This window comes from Lepisma saccharinum, chromosome 7 (genome assembly GCF_977018435.1).
Source record: "Lepisma saccharinum chromosome 7, izLepSacc3.1, whole genome shotgun sequence".
NCBI classification, from domain to species: Eukaryota; Metazoa; Arthropoda; class Insecta; order Zygentoma; family Lepismatidae; genus Lepisma; species Lepisma saccharinum.
In genome coordinates, this window is record NC_139235.1 from 29,636,836 (window position 1) to 29,658,133 (window position 21,298).

At 36.3% G+C, this 21,298-nt stretch overlaps 1 protein-coding gene across 2 annotated transcripts in view; it reads left to right on the top strand.

Moving 5' to 3' along the window:
- The first annotated feature begins 217 nt into the window (after positions 1-217).
- LOC145989793 (kelch domain-containing protein 3-like) overlaps positions 218-21,298 on the top strand; it is a 46,562-nt gene continuing 25,481 nt past the window's right edge. The window contains exons 1-5 of one of the 2 annotated variants that reach the window (XM_083125133.1): positions 218-621; positions 2,740-2,904; positions 11,354-11,524; positions 16,652-16,839; positions 18,826-19,039. In XM_083125133.1, the coding sequence (XP_082981259.1) occupies positions 2,754-2,904; positions 11,354-11,524; positions 16,652-16,839; positions 18,826-19,039 (724 nt within the window). In that variant the 5' untranslated portion in view covers positions 218-621; positions 2,740-2,753. Of the gene's footprint in view, positions 622-689; positions 980-2,739; positions 2,905-11,353; positions 11,525-16,651; positions 16,840-18,825; positions 19,040-21,298 lie in introns of those variants that run through there. The other variant, XM_083125134.1, reaches the window with a different exon arrangement.

Below are 21,298 nucleotides of genomic sequence, written 5' to 3' on the forward strand. Positions count from 1 at the left end.
ATGTTCTAATACTTGTCTAGTAGCAATATATTAGCATCGAAATAAAATTAAATCTAGTAATGTTAACATGGCATTAACTTTTCAGGGGGGCATGACCCCTCTGCCATCAATACACCCGACCAAAATGCTCGACAGTCTCGAATCGAAATCTGAGCACCCCTCTCTCCATCAAATTGCTGCAAAAATTTCTACTAAAATTTCGGGATTCTGTGCACCCGTAGGTATCAAAAATTGTGTGTGATCGACAGTGGATCTCTCCCTCTACTAGGTGCTGTGTGAAAACAATGTAATGGAAAAAGTTTCCAAAAATATTTGGTCGAATAGTGTTTCAAATAAATTATGGATGAAGTCTGTACAGATGTATTAGATTGTTCTGTGTAGTGCCCCCATGTTACGCCTACTATTGCAATACATACATTTGTATTATGCGCCACAAACTGTTCCAGCAAGAGGGAACTCGTAAATAAACATGGAAGAAGAAAACTCATCCGAAGAGAATTGTGCACTATAAATTGTTTTCCGGGAAACATGTCGATAAACTACAGTTTTGAAAGATTGCAGAAAACTACTTAAAGATAAAGTGTTGTCAAAAGAGCTCAAAAATTTATTCAAAACACTCGCGTAAGTAACCAGACGTTTATGTCAAGTTATACATTGATACCTCACGAATAGCAACTTTATTTTGTCATTATCTATTCATAGGTTCAAGACTTTGATTAAATATACCTGCTGAGTTATAACAGCTCATAGGTCTATGAATAAGGATATCATAAAGGAACAAAATAAATCTGTTCAACGTTTTACATTCCTCTACACAGAAAACGTTGGATCACCCCGTGCCTTCTCACGTTAAATAGACTAGGCTTTGGCTGGAGTTCGTCGAGAATGTTACACAGTGGGCGATTTTTATGCAAATAATACAATGATATTATAGCCCCATATCTATACACACTTGGAATGTGGTTAATTTTTAAATGAAGTAAGTAAAATGGTAAAAACAAAAATAAACACATAATGATTGCTCAGGTTAACCTTGAGATCTTTATTTAGCTAGGCCTATGCGAACTTTTTTATTACCACCAATGAATGTAGGAAAATATTTACTCTGCATATCGTTTGTTTTCTTTCAGACTAATTCATGTTTAGTGATTTTGCAGCACCAATATATACATTTTTTTGTCCGGTGTTCCATCTGTAAGTTTTGGAGTATTATGTTGAAATGTGGTTTTATATTTCAAGAGGCCAAAGTAAACGAATATTTTTTTAAAAAAATACAATATGTTTTCTTTATTGGTCTTAGTTTAAACATTTGGCTTGTTGCTATTGAATCAAGTTATCAGCTTGTCATTGCTTAACTGCATATTCAGGACTCTTGGGTTTGTACATTTATTTTCGCCCATGTGTAATGTTATAGATTTCCTTTGATTGCAAGCACACAACATGCAAGGAGTGTCATAACAGCCAGCATGATTCAGGCTGCTTTGTAGCACCATTAACTTGATAATACATTTTTGGAACAAAGCCTACAGCTTTCCTGTAATGTCTCTTAAATATTGTTTATTAAAGAAGTTACAAATATTAGTGTGCAACATTAAATATAAGGCAACACTTACAATGGAAAAGTACGAGGGTCGTTCAAGGAAAAAAAGTTTCCCTTTTTTTTTTTGGTGAAAGTACGAGCCCGATACATGAAATTAAACTAGCAATGTGTTCTTTTGTCTTTCTTCTACATTTACACACAATGTTTGTGCGGGCTACAGCGCATGCACGGCACATGATTAGCATGAGTCGTGCAGTGAGAAACTTGCCCTGGCCATAAGGAGTAGCGAATCATGGCGGAACAACATGTTTTGGCGGTGTGGAGTAAAGAAGAGATTTGTTCTGTGATCCGGTATGAGTGGGCAAATGGTCTTGCTTCTATCGACATCCACAGGAATCTGGTTGTTGTTTATGGAGACTCTGTAATGTCAGTGTCAGTCAGGTTTCATCGCGCTGGGTCCCTCGACAACTCACTGCAGAACATCTCACGATGCGTATGACATGTTGCCTGGATTCTCTGACCCGGTACCACAATGAAGGGAACAACTTTTTCTGACGTATTGTGACTCAGGATGAGAGCTTCGTTCATCACTACACCGGACGTCGATGGCATGGAAACAGCCGTGAAAAGTGTTCTTCGTTCCTTGGACCCCGGATTTTTTGCAGATGGCTATCAAAAACTTGTTCAAGGATGGGACGAATGCTTGTGCCACCTTGGAAATTATGTTGAAAAGTGAGAAAGGACCATGCTACTTGGTGCAACTTAATTTTTGTTTGTAACTTAAGAAATACATTTTTTGCAAGATAGGGAAACTTTTTCCTTGAACGACCCTCGTAAGTATTATTTTACAAGAATGTGGAAAGTACTTATTTTAAGAGAAATGAACTCAATTAGAAAAATAAAACGGTGTGAAATCAAGCAAAATGTAAGTATGTTGTTTTTTTTTTACCCTACATTTCAAAGTGACCACCACCACATGTGGGAAAACAAACCCCCAACCCCTTAATTACAAAGGGACATTATAGCCACTAGGTTATCAAGGAAAGAAAGAACAGAATAAATTAAGGCAAGTTAACCTACTCATGAAAACAACCAGCAATTTCTTATAATTGGTTCTTGCCTAGCCAAATGTCATGCTAATGTTAGTATCTAGTTACAGACATTGATATGTTTTCAGTCACTTCGTTACAATCTTTCAGCTCGAAAGTGAATAATGTATTGGACTGTACATTTGGAAGGAGGACCACGGAGGGTGAATCATGCAGCTGTTGCAGTGGGTGATAACATATACTCCTTCGGAGGTTATTGCACGGGGGAGAATTATCGGAAGAAGAGGCCAATGGATGTCCATATTCTCAGCACAAGTGAGTAGTGAGAGGTATAAGGAGACCCTACAGTTAACTCTCGTTTATCATTACATCATATAAATGCTGTGGTGCATCCTGAAAATTCTATGTTTACCACAACAATTCTTATTTATTGTATATATTTATTAAATATTAATTAGATATAATAGAAATAAATATGCAGTCATGTAAGTAAAACAAAAACAGGAGTCCGACAACTTCAAAATTTCTGGTAATTTTTATATTTTCACAAATATTCCCTTTTTTCAATAATTGGACCTGGATTTCTCTTCACCCAAGGAAAAAAACCTTCATGTAGCAACACTGCCTCTGTCAAGCACAGCACAGAGACAGATAGAAACATGCAGCTTTTTTCCTCCAACACCGTTTCCATGGGTGATACTAACCACACAAGTTGCATGCTTTTAAATAGCCACCAGCCTATTTTCTCACCCTCCCCATGAGCAGTCAGAGAAGAAACCCAGTCATCAGAAGGGTGTGATGGAGAACGATCAGTGGATCAGTGGCATACATTATACAGTCTTTAAATTCTTTATATAATTGACTTAAATTTGGGTCAAAGTTTGTTTTAATAGTTTGCACATTAGTGATTTCACATGTATATAAAAAAAGGTACTTTAGTATTATACGGACTACTTCATTTCAGACCGTCTGTTTTCTGGGAAAGCAAAACAAATGGACGTAATAGGAACATTGTATTTGAAAGTTTACAATATATAAATCATACAATTAGCCTTTTGTTAATTGTGATTTCCAAAAGTCAGCTATATCGACCGAGAAGCTCATTGAAAGCGTCGACACGGGACACAGCCACCGCCGATCGCCACATGTATTCCGCCAAATACGATTCCAGATGATGACGATTTCTCGTTGCTTTTAGCATGTGGAGATGTGTTATAAATGAATAATTAGCAATTTTATGAGGTGTGATTTATGACGTCACGCATGAGGAATGGCTATGTTGTTAGGTTAGGCCTTGTAGGTTTGGTTTTCTTAGCATAAATATCGTTGAAGTGAATGTTCTAATATATTTCTGATGCAAACAAACGAAAAAGGCATTCAATTGAATGCCTGACTTTGAGCAGAAGCAGGGGGTTTGCGCGGTACGGTAAATGAGTCATGTTTGGGAGGGGAATATAATTTAACGTAGACAAATAAGCTGGTCCGTATAATACTAAAGTACCAAAAAATATGATAAAAGTTGTTTTATTGGCGATGCGCATGATAACATGGAGAATACGCCTTACATAGATGTATGATTGGTATATCTGGTGATTTGATATTGGACCAAAACATATACTTATCCCTTTCTCACCTGACACTTTTGTGAGATGTCACAGAATGATTTTATTCTTGCCGTACTTTTATACGTACTTTTTGCGTTACCCCCACACCCCCCTATACGCCTTCATGGCGTGGTGCTATGCACAGGGGATCACTTTACTTTTACTTTTTTTTTACCTTTACCGTACTTTTATAACACAAAATAATTATGAAAATTTTATGATGCCTGTATAATTGTGCATGGTAAGGTTTATTTGTTAACATAATATAGAATATGCCTATTTCTTAATTGATAAAATGTCTGGGATTATTATTTAAAACACATTTTATTTACTAAGTGTGAACATAATACATATGTGCAATTGTGTATATGCTGTTTGTGTGTGTGTTCATTTGCATATTGGGCTGTCCACCACCTGACCTTGTGACCATCAAAGACAATTTTTTACTTATTCCAAATAATCTACAGCTTTCATATTATAGGATGCCAAGGGTCCCGGGTTCGAATCCTGCTCGGGCTTGGTTGTTTGTGAATGTCCATTCATCAATTTCATCATTTTATAACTCATCCCCATCTTCACAAATTAGCCAAGAGGCACAAAACGCGAAGTAAAACAAACTAAATCAATCAATTTCATATGATAGGACTTTATTAAATTCTATATAGTCATATTCAGCATAATTTTTACTGTAAAATGTTAAATAATCATCTGAATTTAACAGTGCTATTTTTATATTTTTATATATGCAACACCAATTCTTTTTGTACACAAAATTAGAATTTGAAGTTATTAAAGCAAAACTCGAAGATTTTAGAAGCTTTGAAATTTGTAACTCTATAATCTCTTGGTATTTTGTCCAGTTCCTTTTACAATAAGTGTTGAGTTGGTATAATCTGAAAGCAAAGCAATATTATTATATCCTGTTTTGGTAATAGTGTAACTACTTTAATATGGCCGTATGGCCAACAATGTTGCCACCTCATAAAGGGATGCCTCATAAGAATTGTAGCATAAGTTAACTATGCTTTTATCAGGATGTCCAAGATGATTGATTCTTATGTGTAATTTATTTTCATGTGTGTCAGTTGAGAAATTCCATTTGAAAATGGATCCCCTTGGGACCCTGTGGATTACATATTGTGGTATTCCAATATCCAGTGATCAGAATGCTACATTTTTTAAAAGTAGCTTCGCTACACAGCTACTCTTCCAAAATGTAGCTTTGCTACAGCTACATTTACCAAAAAGTAGCTCGCTATGCTGCTCCTGTTTGCTAGTCGCTACTTTTCTGCTACTGCATTTCTGCATAAACAACTTGAAATAACCATGTGGCAGGCCCATATCCAAGGGAGGGGCCATGTTCTCCGCCTTCCTCGAGCTATGACACATTTTAATTTGAACCTATAAAAACGTACGAAAATAATGTTGATGATTTTTCAAATTTTGCAAGAATTTCGATTTTATGCATGCACAAGTGAAGGCGCGAATGTAGAATATAGAGAATGTCTCTAATTTCGTTAATAATTGGTATACTAACTAAATTTGACCTTCTAATCACGAATCTCTTGTTAAAATGCTGCGATCACGTCTGGAAATCGTGAAAAAAGCAGATGTAAGTTGAATTTTTTTTAAAAGCTGTATCGCATTGTTTTATGAACAAAATTTTAACTATGCTTGCCTAACCTAACCTAACCTTGCCGGAAATGGTTCGTGGGGCTATCCGTCAATGGTTTGTGGGGCTACCCGTGCAACATATATAGACATAAGTGTACAATTTTCACACGTGACCGCAGCATTTTAACAGATTCGTGATTAGAAGGCCAAATTTAGTTAGTTTACCAAATATTAACGAAATTAGAGACATTCTCTATATTCTACATTCATACCCAAATGAATGGCTTGTTTCTGGGAAGAAACAGGTTCCAGAAGTATGCAGTCTGCAATATTTGACAATTCTAATTTTATAACAATTGATGCAAGGCTATTAGACAGTCCATTGCTTCATGTCCCGACTTTTTTTCCATCTTGGCTCTGACACTACTTGCTGTAAAGGAAGACTCTTGGGCCACTACAGATATTGTACTGTTTATGTAGGACATTGTGCAGACTACTGTGTACATTTTGAAAGTTGTCCGAATTTTTGTGCATCAAAAACAGTTGTTTTATACTCTACAAATAGAAATCCATTGATTATTGAACAGTGTCACTAATGTTTAACATTAATTTGCATAAATGGGAATTGTGTATACTCTTTACATTATGGAACAAAGATTCCTCAATGACCATAACCAACCATATAGGGGTGGGGGGGGGGGCATTTAGCTCACCACCCGAACTGCAAGGTCTGGTTCCTTTCTTTTCTAAGTTACATTCTTCTTGTTCATTTTCATGATTAGCAAAAGTTACAGAAGAGTGCCGTACTGAGCACATTGATTGCTGGCACTATTTCTTTGTCATTGTAGTGGAGAATGGATCGCTCGCTTTTGCACTGCAAGTTGTTTTTTTTTACATAATAATTAATGACATTTTGCTGTGTCTTACACCATGGATATCCACAGGATTTGTTCTAGAGGTGTCACAAACAAGGGATGTTAAGCGATGCAGCTAAAAAAAAAGTAGCTGTTAGCCTGAATATATTCGTACAGGGTGTTTCCGGGCTGATGATACAAACTTTCAGGGATGTTGGAGAAGGGCACATGTATAAATTTGAGATAACCTCCTGAGACCCATGAGTTTGTGGGGTTACTTTTTTCAGTAAATTTGTGTTATGCACATGAATTGAGCACCAACTTGAAGGAAAATATCAACCTTGTGTGAAATTTTTGTTGCGCGTGCGCAGAATGAGGTGTAGAGTATTCTCTACATTGGGCTTCAAGGTGTAACAAATGAAACACTTTAATATATTAAACTCAAGACACATTTTTACTTTTCTTAAGAATCTGACATAATATTTTGTTCTACACAATTGCTGTATGCAATAAAATATTGAAGTCCAATATAGTGATTGTGGTGGAAAATATTTTTTCATTAATTATTCATATACAGGGTGGACCAAAAGTCACGAAGGGGTTATAACTGTGAATAACATTTTTATTGATCATTAGTTTCCAATGAGATTTCACAGACTTGAAGACCAAGGATGGGAGATTGTTTACACTTACGTGTGGAATATAATCTCAGGTAGGTGCCTGCCATTATGGGCCTCACAGATACGGGCCCTGTGTAGCATTTGATGATGACAGGGGTCAACAATTATGGTCCGAGTGCTCGTATTTCTGCATGAATATTGTCCTTGAGCTGTTGTAATTTGTGGTTTGTTCACATACACTTTGTCCTTCAGAATGCCCCAAAGAAAATAATCAAGCGGAGTGAGGTCAGGCGAACGGGAGGGCCAGTTGATGTCAGTGTTTCTCGAGATGATGCAATGGCCGAAAATGGTCCTTAGAAGCCTAATTGAGGCACGTAAGGAGAAAAAGAATAATTAATCACCAAACACATTATCACGAATTGTACACTTAAATCATGTGCTACACAGGGCCCGTATCTGTGAGGCCCATACTGGCGGACACCTACCTGAGATTATATTCCATACATAAGTGTAAACAATCTCCCATCCTTGGTCTTCAAGTCTGTGAAATCTCATTGGATACTAATGATCAATAAAAATGTTATTTACAGTTATAACCCCTTCGTGACTTTTGGCCCACCCTGTACATTTGAATTATTTACAAAATGTTAATATTTTTTTATTAATTTAATTAAATTAAATTTTTATCAAATATTAAACCTTTAGACTGAATGTCACAAATTGAATGCTTTTAATTCTTTTAGTGAAACATGAGGAAACAGTTTCGATCAACCTGCAAACACAAGAAAATCTTGCATTTTACACATCTTGTTCGAAAAAAGCCCTTACATCCTGGTCTCCTACATCGTGCATAGTGTTTCATATCTATGACTTCTGGAAGATGCACTGCTTCTACAAGTCTTGCTTGTGAACATGGAATGGGTACTTGTGTTTTCTCCTTTTGACATTTGATTCTTCATTGGCATTGTTTCTCTCTTCATTAGCTTCCTGCATTTCAGTTCCTTCATATAGTAGATTCTCTGCAATTGATATTTTGAAATCAAAGGAACTTGAGAATGTTCTTGGTTGGAATGCCATTCAACAAACACTCTCTTCTGTAACAGAACCATGCATTGGCTACTGCTAAGTCCATAACATGAAATATTACTCTGACAGTACATTTTCTCGTACGACCTTGCATCCTGTAGAAAGACATCATGCGATCACACAAATCCACGCCTCCCATGTTTATCAATGCAAACACTTGAAGGACTTGGAAGCTGCAAACAACCTGAACGTACCCATTCAATGAGTGGTCGGTCTCACCTTCCAGAACTTATCCACCTCTTTTGCCTGGTCACTCACATCATCATCAAAGACTACTTTAAGTTTTGTTCTGAGGCTAAGGTAACAATTCCTGGAGAAAGTTCAGGCAATGACTGGAACCTTTGTCCTTTGAGCCCAGTACATTCTCATGGCAGGATACTGAAAGTATAAAAACACAATTCGGAATCAGTTAAAATACTAATATTAAAAAAAATCACAAAAAAATTTAAAGTTGAAAATATGTTACATGCAAATTCTTTAAACTTGTAAATTCGTAAATTTCTGTGAACTGGGTACTGTTCAGTAGAATAAGTACACATTTGATGCTCAAAAGTATTGAAACTTACTTCAAAATATTTTTAAAAAAATTAAAGGAATGTGAAATTATTCATTCCTGAAGGAAGTAATGGTGATCAATGTTCCAATGTAAAGCATACGGTTGAATTTATAACATAAACAAAAAGAATATCGGAACAAACACCTACCTTTAGACAGGACATGTACATTGAAACTCCAAAAAAAATTACTCATCTCTGAGTGGGAAGTATTTAATGTTTGTCCTGTTGTACTGAAATAAGTCTGCTCAAATTTCTCTCACATATTGTGAAAAACATTATCATCAATAAACTTCAGAAAGTATGTAACAGGTTCTTGTACACTGCAATCTGTAAGGAAAATGGCAACACTGCTATGATCTGTGAGAAAAATGGCAACACTGCTATAGAACCTATACAAGTCATGTAGAATATTAACACTATTTTCATACATAAATCTACACCAAAAAATTATGGTTCTTTTCTGGAAGAGTTAAATCCAATTCTTCTCATGATTCCATCTAAAAATTTAGAAAGTGATTTTTTTTCAGCATCATGAAATTTACACATTACGGCCGAATGTATAGAAGCTTCTACATCGGCAAGAAACTGCCCCTGCAAACGAAGAATCTGAAAGCACTGATGAAAAAATACATCTAAGTAAATCGGTAGTTATTACTTTTTCCCCTAAAGAGGATTGATGATAATCTCTAAACTTTTACTATTCAAAAACACATACATACCTGCAGACAATGTGAGCTTTACCTCCTTAGTAGTGGACGCCATCTTGGAATAAAAAACAAGCATCGAAAAGTTCACAATTCTTGCTCCATCTGTCGTTGGGACCAGAATTTAGAATGTCAAGAATACTCTACAGCGGTTTCCAACACAGACACACGCCCATTCTTCGCATATGCAGAAAACCGTTATGTAGAGACCTCTCTACACAGGGCGTCAGGAGGATAAGGAATCCTGGTCCGGAAACGACTTAGTCTAAAGTTATAAGCAAAAATTGGTGTATGAGGATGTAATACTTTTATTATTATCTGTACAAGTTTCACAAGCTGCTACATTCACAACAGTTGTTCAAAGTGTCATCCCCCAGCTTCGCTGCAGGCATGACATTGTTGCACAAAGTTCTGGCATACCTGTTGGAACAACCCCGGCGTCGTTCAAACAATGTCACAGGCAGCGAGAATTCTTGCCAGGAGATCCTCTTCAGTCTCGACAGGTGTCTCGTACACAAGACTTTTCACAAGACCCCACAAGAAGAAATCAAGTGGGGTCAGATTAGGTGACCGAGCTGGCCACGGAACAGGACCCCCTCTTGCTATCTGTTCCTTTCAACTTGTAAACACAGACTGCAGTCGACCGACCTTCACATCGGGACTGACCATGTTTGAGGCGTACACATCACGCCATCTGCAGTGCAGTAGTGGAGTTTCCTCCCCACCCCTCATGATTGTGAACGAGACACCTGTTGAGACTGAAGAGGATCTCCTGGCAAGAATTGTCGCTGCCTGCGATATTGTTCGAATGACCCCGGGGTTGTTACAACGGGTACGCCAGAACTTTGTGCAACGATGTCATGCCTGCAGCGAAGCTGGGGGACGCCACTTTGAACAACTGTTGTGAATGTAGCAGCTTGTGAAACTTGTGCAGGTAATAAAAGTATTACATCTTCATACACCGATTCTCGCTTATAACTTTCGATTAAGTCGTTTCCAGACCAGGGTTCCTTATCTGAAATTGATACATGTGCCCTTCTCCATCATCCAAGAAAGTTTGTATCATCAGCCTGGAAACACCCTGTATGTGCCTGTTAGTTATCTGGATATTAGAAATATTAAGATATTAATTAAATAAATTACGCAAATATCTATAATGAGCGATATTGAGATAATTATAATCAAAATTATCTGTATTGTCATGTAATAGACTTTGTCTTTATGAACCTCCTACAAAAATAAGCGTTATTCTAGAATTTTTTTTCGCTGTTGCCACATTGAAAAATCAAAATTCTGAGAAGAAATGTAGCTACAGCTACAATTTTCAAAATGTAGTGCCACTACAGCTACAAGTACAAATCTTGTAGCTAACTACAGTAGTGCTGCTACACCACTACCACTGCCAATGTCATTATTGAACACATGCATTTTCTTGTCTGTCTTGTTGTGGTTTTCTTTGATATTTTTTGTGGTAACCATTTCTTTCATAGGAGTTAGTTGGAAGAGAGAGGCAGATTCTATGTTCCAATTTTTGTGATTATATTTCCAACTGTGGAAGCACTCCCCTGAAACAAATACACACAATGAAACAAGAGCCAAACGTTCCTATGTGTGATGTAGGAAAAGGGTAAAACTTGTATTCTTTTCATGATGAAGAATATTTACCTATGACAAAATTTTTAGCTTTTGTGAACATGAAATTAATGTGTGCATTTACAATTTCAGTTAATTACCGTTGGATAGCACTTCCAATACCAAGATCTGATGAAAAACAAATCTACTGTGTACCATACCAGAGATATGGCCACACTGCTGTTGCTTATGGAGACAAAATCTACGTTTGGGGAGGCAGAAATGATGAGGCAGCATGCAACATTCTCTTCTGTTTTGACACAGGTATGTTGTCGCACACAGTTGGCAGTTAAAATGAAAACCAAATGTCTGTAATTTCATTACTTCGTGCATCACTCTATTCCTTCCAGACCTTACTTTTGTACACCTTGTATTGAATTCTAAATTATGTTTTGTATATTATTATGAACTAGGCAGATACCAATAAACTACTGATATAAAATTAACTAATAATCAATATTCTACTGATCCGCTATAAGATTGAAAATTTCAATTTCTTCATTCACCTCCTTAATAAATATGTGTTAGCAGATGACAGGAATGCAAATGAAGCTGCATGTTTATAGATTTTCTTTCAAGAAAAGTAATGCATACAGATTGTAGGTTTATATCCATAAAAATATTAACAAAATGGCAGAATATTGTACTAAATTATAAGATTTATAGATACAGCAAATCTAAAATTATCAGCAATTTTACCGATATTGACCGATACCAATAAGTATCGATTTTAGATTTGATTTTATTTATTTTACTTCGCTTTTTGTGCCAGTTTTGGCTAATTTGCGAAGATGGGGATGAGTGATTATATGATGTATGGACACTCACAAACATCCATGCCCAGGCCAGGATTCGAACACGGGACCCCTGACGTTGTAGCTTGATGTGCAAACCACTCCACCACGGGGGCTGGCAATATAGTATCGATTAATCTGTCATATCCACATTATGAACCAATATCAATTAATATCTATCTCAGCATATTTGATCTCGTTATTGAATTTTAATGTTTAAACATGTACCGTATATTAAATTACAATCTACCACAGTTTTACTCTAAAATGATTGATTAAGTAGTAATTGCAATATTAAAAATGTAGGGCTGAGACAACGTTTTTGATAGAGTTATGTCATCCCACAAGGTTTGCAGTTAAACTGAAAACAAACCTATGTAATTTTATACCTTTGTGCATCTGTTTCTGTCTTGTCAACATTTTGGTGCAGTTACACCGAAAAAATAAAACTTTCTTTGTAATTCTATACCTTTGTACATCTCTTTGACTCCTGCTAATTTCATTTTTGTCCACCCTATGTTGAATTCTAAATGATGTTTTGTATGTTGTTATTTGGGAGTGGATTTTTAGGTGCTATAACTGAAAAATATTTAATTTTTATGTTCTAAAAGCAGCATTAATATGTGGCTAAAAGTAAAAAAATATTTTCATTCAAAATGACCAACTGACCCACACTTTTTCATGTTTGCACACATCCGCTTTTTCGCATAGGTTCTTTGCAACACTGTGGCCTCCTCCATGGCGCAGTGGTAGCGTCGTTGCCTTGTAATCAAGGGGTCCCGGGTTCGATACCCGGTGGAGGCACAAGTGGTTCGGATCCCACTTTAGACTGTAGGTCCAGTCCCGATTAGCCTTACTGTGCATAAAGTGGACTTAAAACACCAACTCAACAACTCTTTGCAACACTGTGGAGGCAGTGTTTATGTAACGTGGATTCATTGGGTGATGCAAATTGTATGTATTGTGACAGGTAGTTTTTCAGAACTGGATTGTTTATTTTCTTCAGTAGGATGTCCCCTTCAGCAAATGTTATACTGAAATGTAAATAATATTGTGAACACTTGGAATGTCCTTCATTTGAACATACTGGGGTTCCTCTCAGCACTTGTTGTGAACACAATGTTTGTTTCCTGGCAAATGCTGACTGACTTGAGAACGCTGTTCTGCGTGAATTGCCATGGCACATGGTTGACAAAACAACACCAGCAGTAGTGATCAGTTATGCATGAACTCCAAAATATGTAAGCCAGCAACCGAACAATGTTTGCTCACAGTAGAACTCCGGTAGAGGACAGTAGTGACCAGTGTGTTAGGGAGTCCCGAATGGGATAATAATTTATTAGTTTACCACATATTGTATCTATTTGATTCATGAACCCCAAAATGTGTATTTCCAAAAATAATTTGGAATTTTTTTTTTCTCTGGAATGTATAAAATATGTACATTTTATGTTCTTTCGTAGAAATATGTGTTTTATGTGCTAAAGGTAAAGTTATGTATTTTTAAGACTTCGCAGATTACATTGCACCTGTGTGGTTGGCACTCCTACCGAGTATGACCAACTTCTGAATTAACAAAACATAAACCTAAAAATCTTCTCCCTTGTAGTTATGAACCAATCCCATATTTACACTTGTTAGTGAATTTTAATGTTAAAACATGGATATTAATATTACATCTACAGCAGTTTTGCTCTTAAAATGTTCAGTTAATTAATACGATCATCACAGTAAGAAAGTTATAGGGCTGAGTCAACATTTATAACAAAGTATGATTTGGTATCAGTGGTATGAGAAAGTATTGGTTTGAATTTAATCAGTCATAAAGGTCGATATTTTCCCATAGTTTGTGTATATTTGTGGGTCTGCAGAAATTCCACATGATGCTTCTGGGCGAGTGAAAATATTCTGGAAATTATTCACAGTGCACACTTACCATTAATTTTGCACAGTCTTTAAGTGGAAAAATTAATTTTGTGATTAAATGTGACAGCTATTTTAATATTTTCCTTATGCCATGCATGAACTTATTTGAGTATTTTAACCCAAAAATGAAGCAAATAACTAGAAATCTTTTTACATTATACATTTTCATATATTTACATAATATTTTTATAGTTATGTGGGTTTTTTTTTCAAAATATTCATGTATATATTTCACATGTTTTGGCTACACAAAATTCTGGTTCTTAGTCAAGAATAATTTCAGTGATGAGACATTTCATAAAGATCATATAAGGTGTGACAATTTAATTCCTGGAATGGCTGCAAAGTTTTGCTGGTCGTGTTGGGTTGCGCAGACTCATGCAGCCAAGCACATTTGAACACGTTCCAACTGAGACCAAATGAGTCATTTGTTCATGAGCGGCAGAGAAAATAGTAAATTGTCCATGGTATACCACTGTGGCAGAAAAGAAATTCCACAAATATGATGCCTCTAATCTTGACAGAATAGTTGGCTTAACATTTCATCTGATCCTTTACACATTGAGAAATGTTTGATAGGGTCATTACCAGTGATGAAATCTGTCTTCATTATGACCTGGAGGCATGAGTTTATATATCATTCTGAAAATAGGGTTAATAGAGCTCTGGTATTTGTAGGTTAATATGGTACAGTTCCATTCAGGCATGGATCCATGGGGAGGGCGATAGGGTCAGTTGTCCCTCCCAACTGACAGGTTTTTGGATATAATATTATGCCTTATATTTTTAAAGACGTTTGTGTCTTTAATCACCGAGGTTAATAGATTCGAGAATGATTTTTAATGTTCTACTTATGCTCACCTTATACTCGGATAGGCTAGTCCGAACTGGACCTGCAGCTTAAATTTAGATCCGAAACACTATGCAATGCACCTCTAAAATGGATCAAACCCGAGACCTCTTGAGAGAATAGGTTTTTGTTTTCTTTGTTTATTCACTTAACTCCTCATATCTGATCATCCAGCTTACTGTGCCAATGAAATGAATTATGATAACAACATGCAATAATAACCATTTATTATAGCCTTTCATCCCTATTTTTGCAAAACAATACTCTAATCTCTAAAACCTGAAAGTCCTGTTTACAGTATTATAAGAGGGGCATGTAAAAGAAAAAAAGCTGATTGGTTATTACAGAGAATAAAATCAAGCGAGAAAATTCTTATTTTGATGCTATACAAGTGCATACCCTGGCTATTTTTCTACAGTCACCATGACGCTCCAAGCATTTTTGGTACCATGGAACAAGTTTACGTAGACCCTCTGCGACAAATCTGCCACCTGGGATCTCAGCCAGTCGAGAACCGATGTCTTGAGAACTTCACTATCATCGAAACGTTGCGAAGCAAGCCACTTTTTGAGGTAAAGGAACGGGAAGTAATCACTTGGTGCAAGATCGGGACTGTATGGTGGGTGATTAAAACGTTCCCATCGGAATTTTTGAATTATCGCAACAGTGTGGTCACCTGTGTGTGGGTGGATGTTGTCATAAGCAAAATTCCAGACCGTTAACATTCCTCTTTGCCGGTTTTGGATGGCACGTCGCAGATTAGATAGTGTTTGGCAATGCACATCTGCTGTGATGGTTCGTCCCGGTTCCACGAATTCCACGAGGATTACACCTTTTTGGTCCCAAAACACTGTTGCCATGATTTTGCGATGTGATGGTGTTTGCTTGAATTTCTTCAGTTTCTGTGAACCGGAGTGATACGATTGCATAGATTGCTGATTCAACTCACCAGTAACATACGATATCCAGGTTTTGTCTCCAGTCACTATTTGAGAAAACAAGTCATCCCCATTCTTCTCGCAGCGGGCCAAAAAATCACGTGCTGATTTCATTCTTTCATCTTTATGAGTGTTTGTCAACATTTTTGGCATCCACCTCGCACACAGTTTTCGATAACGCAGATTGTCCATTACAATTTGGTGCAATGTTTTATCACACACTTCAGGAAACTCCTTGCCTAGATCAGTAATGTTGAAACGGCGATTGGATCACACTTTCTACATGTTGCTCAAGGTCGTCCGTCTGAACACTAGGCCTGCCGCTCTGCTCGTCGTCATGAACATTTGAACGTCCTTCCCAAAAGGCATGGCACCATTTTCTTATCTTTTCTTTACTCATTACTGTTGGTCCGTAAATGGCACACAATTCCCGATGAATGTCAGCTGCACTCAGTCCTTTTGCGTTGAGAAATCTAATCACCGACCTCACCTCGCATTTGGCGGGATTTTCTATTACAGCAGCCATTTCAACTTCCTGCTACTCTCACGTATGCACCTCCACACTGAGACATATACCTCTGTTGGAGGCACAGAATTCTAAAGCATGCTCCCGTGCACGTGCAGCTTCGTCAGTGTTGCCAGTCCAAAGTAAAAAAATATCAGCCCTTTTTTTTTTGACATGTGCCTCGTATATTGTTTATATAAAACAGTGCAAGAGTAGGTTAGAAATGGTTCTCGGTGAGGTGAGGAACTCTACCGAAATTTACTCCTCCCAACTGTAACTTCTGGAGATCCGCCTCTGGTTCCAATTGAATATAAATCCAAATGAATTTGAAATGAGAAATTTCAAGAATTGTTGTTTTAATATTTTCCTTTTCCACAGTAACATTGCATTGGAGCCGTCCAGAAGTTCATGGGATGATTCCAGGAGCACGCGACGGCCATTCAGCATGTATTATCAACAATTGTATGTATATATTTGGAGGTTTCGAAGAGGAGATAGACAGGTTTTCACAAGATGTGCACATGTTAGATCTACGGACAATGACATGGCGTTATGTTGTCACACAGGTAAACTAGTCTTGTATGATACCCCTTTGTCTCCTTATTACTGTGTACTGCACTGCAGTGCTATTAAACCGTTTCAGGTTATATGAAGTCTGAAGCATTAATTTTTACTTGCATTAATAAATCTATTTTCTTAATTTCCAACTATACCTAAGTAGGGGGCAATTAAATAAATCTTAAGAAAAAGGGAAAAAAAGGCCAAGAAAAGTCAAGAATTTGGGATTTGTTATTTTGGTAGACACCCTGCTACAGCACCACAGGTTCCAGGTTAGAATCTCGATCTGGACATGGGTGTTCTTTGTGAGTGTGTCTTCATCAATTTCATCGTGTCATCACTCATCCTCATTTTCGCAATTAGCCAGATATGTCTACTAACTACTAAAATTTATAAAAAAAGAAAAACCTTGCTCATAATGTGTGGCAATTAGGGGTCAAGCAGGAGATGTCAATTTTCAAAATTATCTGAAATTTATGATTTTCTAAAATTTGTTGCATTTGTCCATTTTCATACTTCTCTGTAAATGACGCAAGAAGCAATTTTCCAGAATTTTTGTTTTCTGTACAACGGCTACACTGTTCTTCCTTACATTGTTATTTTTCCCTCAAGTAGTATCTGCTTACTTTCAACAGGACTGTACGGTTGTTGTAATATACCACTGCTACATACTACATTTTTTTGTTCACTTTGGTCTATTGTGGTGGCCATAAGAGGGTGCCGAAGATGAATTTTTGTTTAACAATTCTATTTTTTTTCCTCTTTTTTTCAACTTCTATAATTTGGATAAATGTTGTCTAGACTAAGAGTTAGTCATTCTGAAATAGAAACAAAACTGATTTCAACTCTCTACGAATAATTAGTTCTCTTCCTGGTTGCCTTTTTTATTTTGTACATTGTGGCAAGTTTGAAAAGCTCGCGTGTGAAAAGTTCGCTTCCAGAGAGGGTATCGTGCCGGAGAAGCTCCTGTCCATTAAATGTTAACCTATTATTTAGTGTTGTTTTACGTGCACATATAACACATTGATTGTAATTATTTTACAACTTGTATTATGTATATATTCTATATTTTGTCAAAATAATAAAACATTTAATGTACACAGTTATGTTACGTTATGACATGACTGTTCAGCTTGATTTCAGGCAATACTGAATGCATTGATTATTCTTTAGGGTCAAATCATATTTGTTTCTACATTCAAAATCATCCAGGTACTATTCATTCGAAATTAATAAATTTTCTTTCATGTAATACAACTTTTGTAATTAATTTTTAATATCTTTTTAAAACTGTAACCTTTTTTTTAAAAAAATGACACAATTCCAATTTTAAGAATGCAATATTTATGATTCTGTTGTTCCAGAATTTTTAAAATTTTTACTCATTTAATTAGAGATATTGAAAAAAAGATTATAGTAGTATCCTAACATTGAAACTGACATTTTCAAAATGTGTTTGTTAAAAACAGTAACGATAAATACAGTGGAACCTCGATTTTATGTTTTTCAGGGGACCAAACTGAAAGAACTTAAAATGCGGGAAAATGTAAAATTGGGGAAAATTTTATAACATTTTGCTACGTTGGGACAATGAAGATTAAATGTATAATGCGGGGAAATGTAAAATCCGGGAATGTAAAATCGGGGTTCCAGTGTTTATGTTTTGTCATTACATTCATATTTATATAAATGAACAATAATAGACAGAACTGAATTATCATCTGTAGTTTTCAATTAATTACATATTAATTGTTTCCAAGTGGTAATGTTTTCGTTTGAAACCAGCTGTCTTGGAAAGGTCAAGCATTACAATAAACACTTTTACAATAATGTATTAGTATGATGTTTAATTTTTCTCTGGCATATTTATGACATCAACAACAAGTGGCATAAAATATCACATTTTCAGCAATATATCAAATGAAAGATATGTACATGTAACATTATCATAGTCATCATGCAATTCTCTAACACGTTTTTAATCTTCTCAATAGGGTGAACCTCCATCGTATCGGGATTTTCATTCTGCAACTCCTATCGGATCAAAAATGTATGTGTTTGGAGGTCGTGGTGACGTTCATGGACCTTATCATTCACAAGAGGAAGTCTATTGTAATGAAATAATGTATTTGGATACTGTTACGAACAGGTGGCATCGCCCAGTAACTACGGGATTTACACCTGTTGGAAGAAGAAGTCATTCTGCATGTAAGTTTGCCAGGAATGACATAATCCTTGGTTACATAGTAGTAGAGTAACTAATGCTAATTACTTGACTCAATTTAACTCTTCTTTAGCAAGTTGCTGTTACATGTAGCAGTACATGTTTATAATTACTAGAGCCCGGAAGTTCAGGCATTTATTTTCATTAAAATAGGCAGGCAAAAAGGCATTTATAATGTGGAAAATAGGCACTAAAAATGGAAAAAAGGCAAAATAATTCGAAGAAAGGCACATTTGGAAGTCACTTACTTTTATCTATAATCTCTGGCAAAATGTTAAAATCTACATTGGGAAGAGCATTTCAATTTTCTCCGTCTTGATTACACATAACTACAAGCTGTTTTTTTAAGTTCTCAACATTCATTGATAGTCGTCTGTCAGAGACAATGTTTTTCATAATAGAAAATGATCTTTCTTCTTTGACAGAAGTTATTGGAGCATACACAAAACAAGCTAATGTAGCTGGACTTATTTTGATAACAGCATTTTCACCTTTTACAATATCTTCAATTGTTTCAAGTCCTTATTTTCACTCACTACACGTTTGCACTTTTCCGCAACAGCTGACCCCTTTTTTCCTGGCACTTCCATCATCTGCTGCATAGATTCCTCGAAGATTTTCATGGATGCTACAAGAGTCTCCCCTCTTTTTTCTAGCTTTGTAATTGTCTCTGGCAATGCACAATAATGTGCAAAAATAAATGACAGTTCATTCTTCAGTTCTGAATAGCACAGGAGTTTTTCAGTTCACGAATTGAAGCCGCTTCATTTTCTGGAAGAGCATCGATCACCTCACTGATTTTTTTCAAGGTTGTTAGCATAATATATAGCTGCTGATATCCAGGTTCCCCATCTCGTGAAGACTGGTTGCGGAGGTAAACTAAGCTCAGGCGCAACTTCATGAAATTTTCGGGTTCGAGAGGGAGATTTCAGAAATATCTTCTTTGTGTTCGAAATCAACCTGTCCACTTGAGCAGTCAATCATGCACTAGGAAATGTTAACCGAAAGGCAATATCCTAACTCAGCATGAAATACTTTTTTCTCACACTTTTCTCCTTCAGCAATGTTGAAACATGCATGAGTTCAATATTACTTTAATAAGGCGAAAATTATTCACTTAATAAACGGAAGAAAAATAAATGCCAACATACTTTTTTAAAAAAATGGTCAAATTTCATTGAAAAAGGCAAAAAAAGGCATTATAATTAAAAATAGGCAGTGGGGTCCAAATAGGCAAAATAGGCAAAATGAAAAGGCTTCTAAAATATTCGAAACAACATAATAAACGTATATCCGGAAAATTTTTATCAATATATGCAGTAGATAAAAAGAGGCATTTTGCCAAACTTCCGGGCTCTAATAATTACATATGAACAGGCTCTCTAATTACTGCATGCTTATGTGAGTATGTTATGGTGGTCATCGTTTGGTGCTCTTATAAAAATATATAAATAACTTACGTGAGTGAGTATGAATGTTTCAGAACTACGTTTCGGAAGTCTGTACTACTTCCTTCATCAGGTAATAAAATAAAAAACTTTAGGTGCCAAACATGGTACCGATTTGTCAAATCATAAGTTGAGGATAGAAAAGGTAAAAAACTTACAGTGACAGCATAAAAACTCCAATGGAAGTCTTTGCTGGTTAAAAATTCCCTATGTTAAAAACAACAACTAAAACAATTAAATATCGAAGACCTATTACAGTCCCCTAGTGACTTCCGTCAGTGTTGGGTAGAACACATGGACTGTGAGTGCTCCTGTCCTGCGTGGAAGGTGAAATTTCCCCTCCAGCGTTTCCCTCTTACGATCGTATATGTCACCATTCCGAGATGAACTTCCTCTTTTCTTCTTCTTTGACGGCCTTCACAACCTCGGGAGTGACATGAAAACCCATTTTAGTGTCGGTATTTACCGCTTTATTCCACTTTTTAAGAAAAGCGATCCATCCTTCCTCCAGATTACCATCATCTCTGTTAAGCTTATTCCTTTTTCCTGTGCATATAAATGCTGCTTCATAAACGTTCCTGTTTAATTTATTCTCCTCTTTCCTAATTACTAATCCTATGTCTGCTCGTTATGATATGTTCGAATAGGCCTGTTTTAGGTACCCCTTCCTTAATATCTTTATCATCTTTGTCCCATCTAGTGCGCATGTTTCTCCCCGTGTGCCCTACATATTCGTTCCCCCATGGTGCTCTTAGCATTATAATTATTAGGGACTGGATTTTAAGGGGCAAAATT